General features: G+C 40.6%; 1 protein-coding gene across 1 annotated transcript; it reads right to left on the bottom strand.

Moving 5' to 3' along the window:
• Positions 1-210: 210 nt before the first annotated feature.
• Positions 211-1,134, bottom strand: LOC122428894 (olfactory receptor 5AC1-like). Its single transcript, XM_043449037.1, has one exon. It carries the CDS (start codon positions 1,132-1,134, stop codon positions 211-213), a length of 924 nt encoding a protein of 307 aa, XP_043304972.1.
• Positions 1,135-1,201: the final 67 nt, after the last annotated feature.

Raw genomic sequence — 1,201 nt, 5'->3', positions numbered from 1 at the left:
ACAACAAAAAGTCAATGATTGTACTTACTGTATTCATTATTTTGATGATCACATTATCTTATAACTAAGACAAGCATATCTAGACTAAATATTCATTCATTTTACAACTATTCAGGCAGTCCCTACTATGTGAAAACCCAGAGAAAATCATTATACCTTATTTAAAAACAGTAAAAAGCAAAGAAAAATGAAAGATTTCCTGAAAAATATTTATTTCTTTATCAGTTTTCTACATGCACGTAAAACTTCCTTATTTCTTAGGGTATAAATAAAGGGGTTTAGCATGGGAATTATAATTGTATAGAACAGTGAATACATTTTATCCTGATACTGGTCAGGGCCAGACCCAGGACGCACATACATGAAGAAGAGAGTGCCATAGAACAAGGAAACAGAGAGAAGGTGGGCGCTGCACGTGGAGAAGGCTTTGCTCCTGCTTTTTTCAGACTTCTTTTTCAGGATGGCAAAGAGGACACAGGTGTAAGAGACCATGATGGTCATAAAAGTAAAAGCTTGTATAAAAGAGGCAAAAATAAAAAGCACCAATGCATTAATAGATGGATCAGTGCAAGAAATTGTAAAAAGTGGCAAGATTTCACAGTAGAAATGATGTATTATGTTGGACCTACAGAAAGATAGTCTAAACAATAATCCTACATGTATCATAGGATGCAGAAAACCAATCGCATATGATGCACTTATCAGCCAAGTGCAGAGTCTGTTGGACATCACCACTGGGTAAAGCAAGGGGCTGCATATGGCTGCATAGCGGTCATAGGCCATCACCACCAGGAGGAAACATTCTGTGGTGGCTCTAGAACCAAAAAAATAGTACTGGGCCATGCACTCAAAGAGAGACATCGTTTGACTCTTGTCTAAGGTGTTGACAAGCATCTTGGGAGTCACAGAAGATGAAGAACAGGCATCTGCAAAGGCCAAGCTGCCCAGGAATGAGTACATGGGGGTGTGAAGATGGGGGTCCTTCCAGATGAGAAGAATCAGTCCAAGGTTGCCCACCATGGTGGTGAGGTAGATGACCAGGAACACCAGGAACAGGGGGACCTGCAGCCCTGGGAGATCTGTGAGTCCTGTGAGAACAAACTCCGTCACCAGGGTCTTGTTTGCCTCCATCATATCCACTCAGGCTGGTCACTGCAATGGAGAAGTGAAATAAAAAATAAGGGTCATGAAAATGTATATT

The sequence above is a fragment of the Cervus canadensis genome, chromosome 27 (assembly GCF_019320065.1).
Source record: "Cervus canadensis isolate Bull #8, Minnesota chromosome 27, ASM1932006v1, whole genome shotgun sequence".
Classification (NCBI taxonomy): Eukaryota; Metazoa; Chordata; class Mammalia; order Artiodactyla; family Cervidae; genus Cervus; species Cervus canadensis.
The sequence above is the reverse complement of the archived record's forward strand: the minus strand, read 5'-3'. Positions and strand labels throughout refer to the sequence as shown.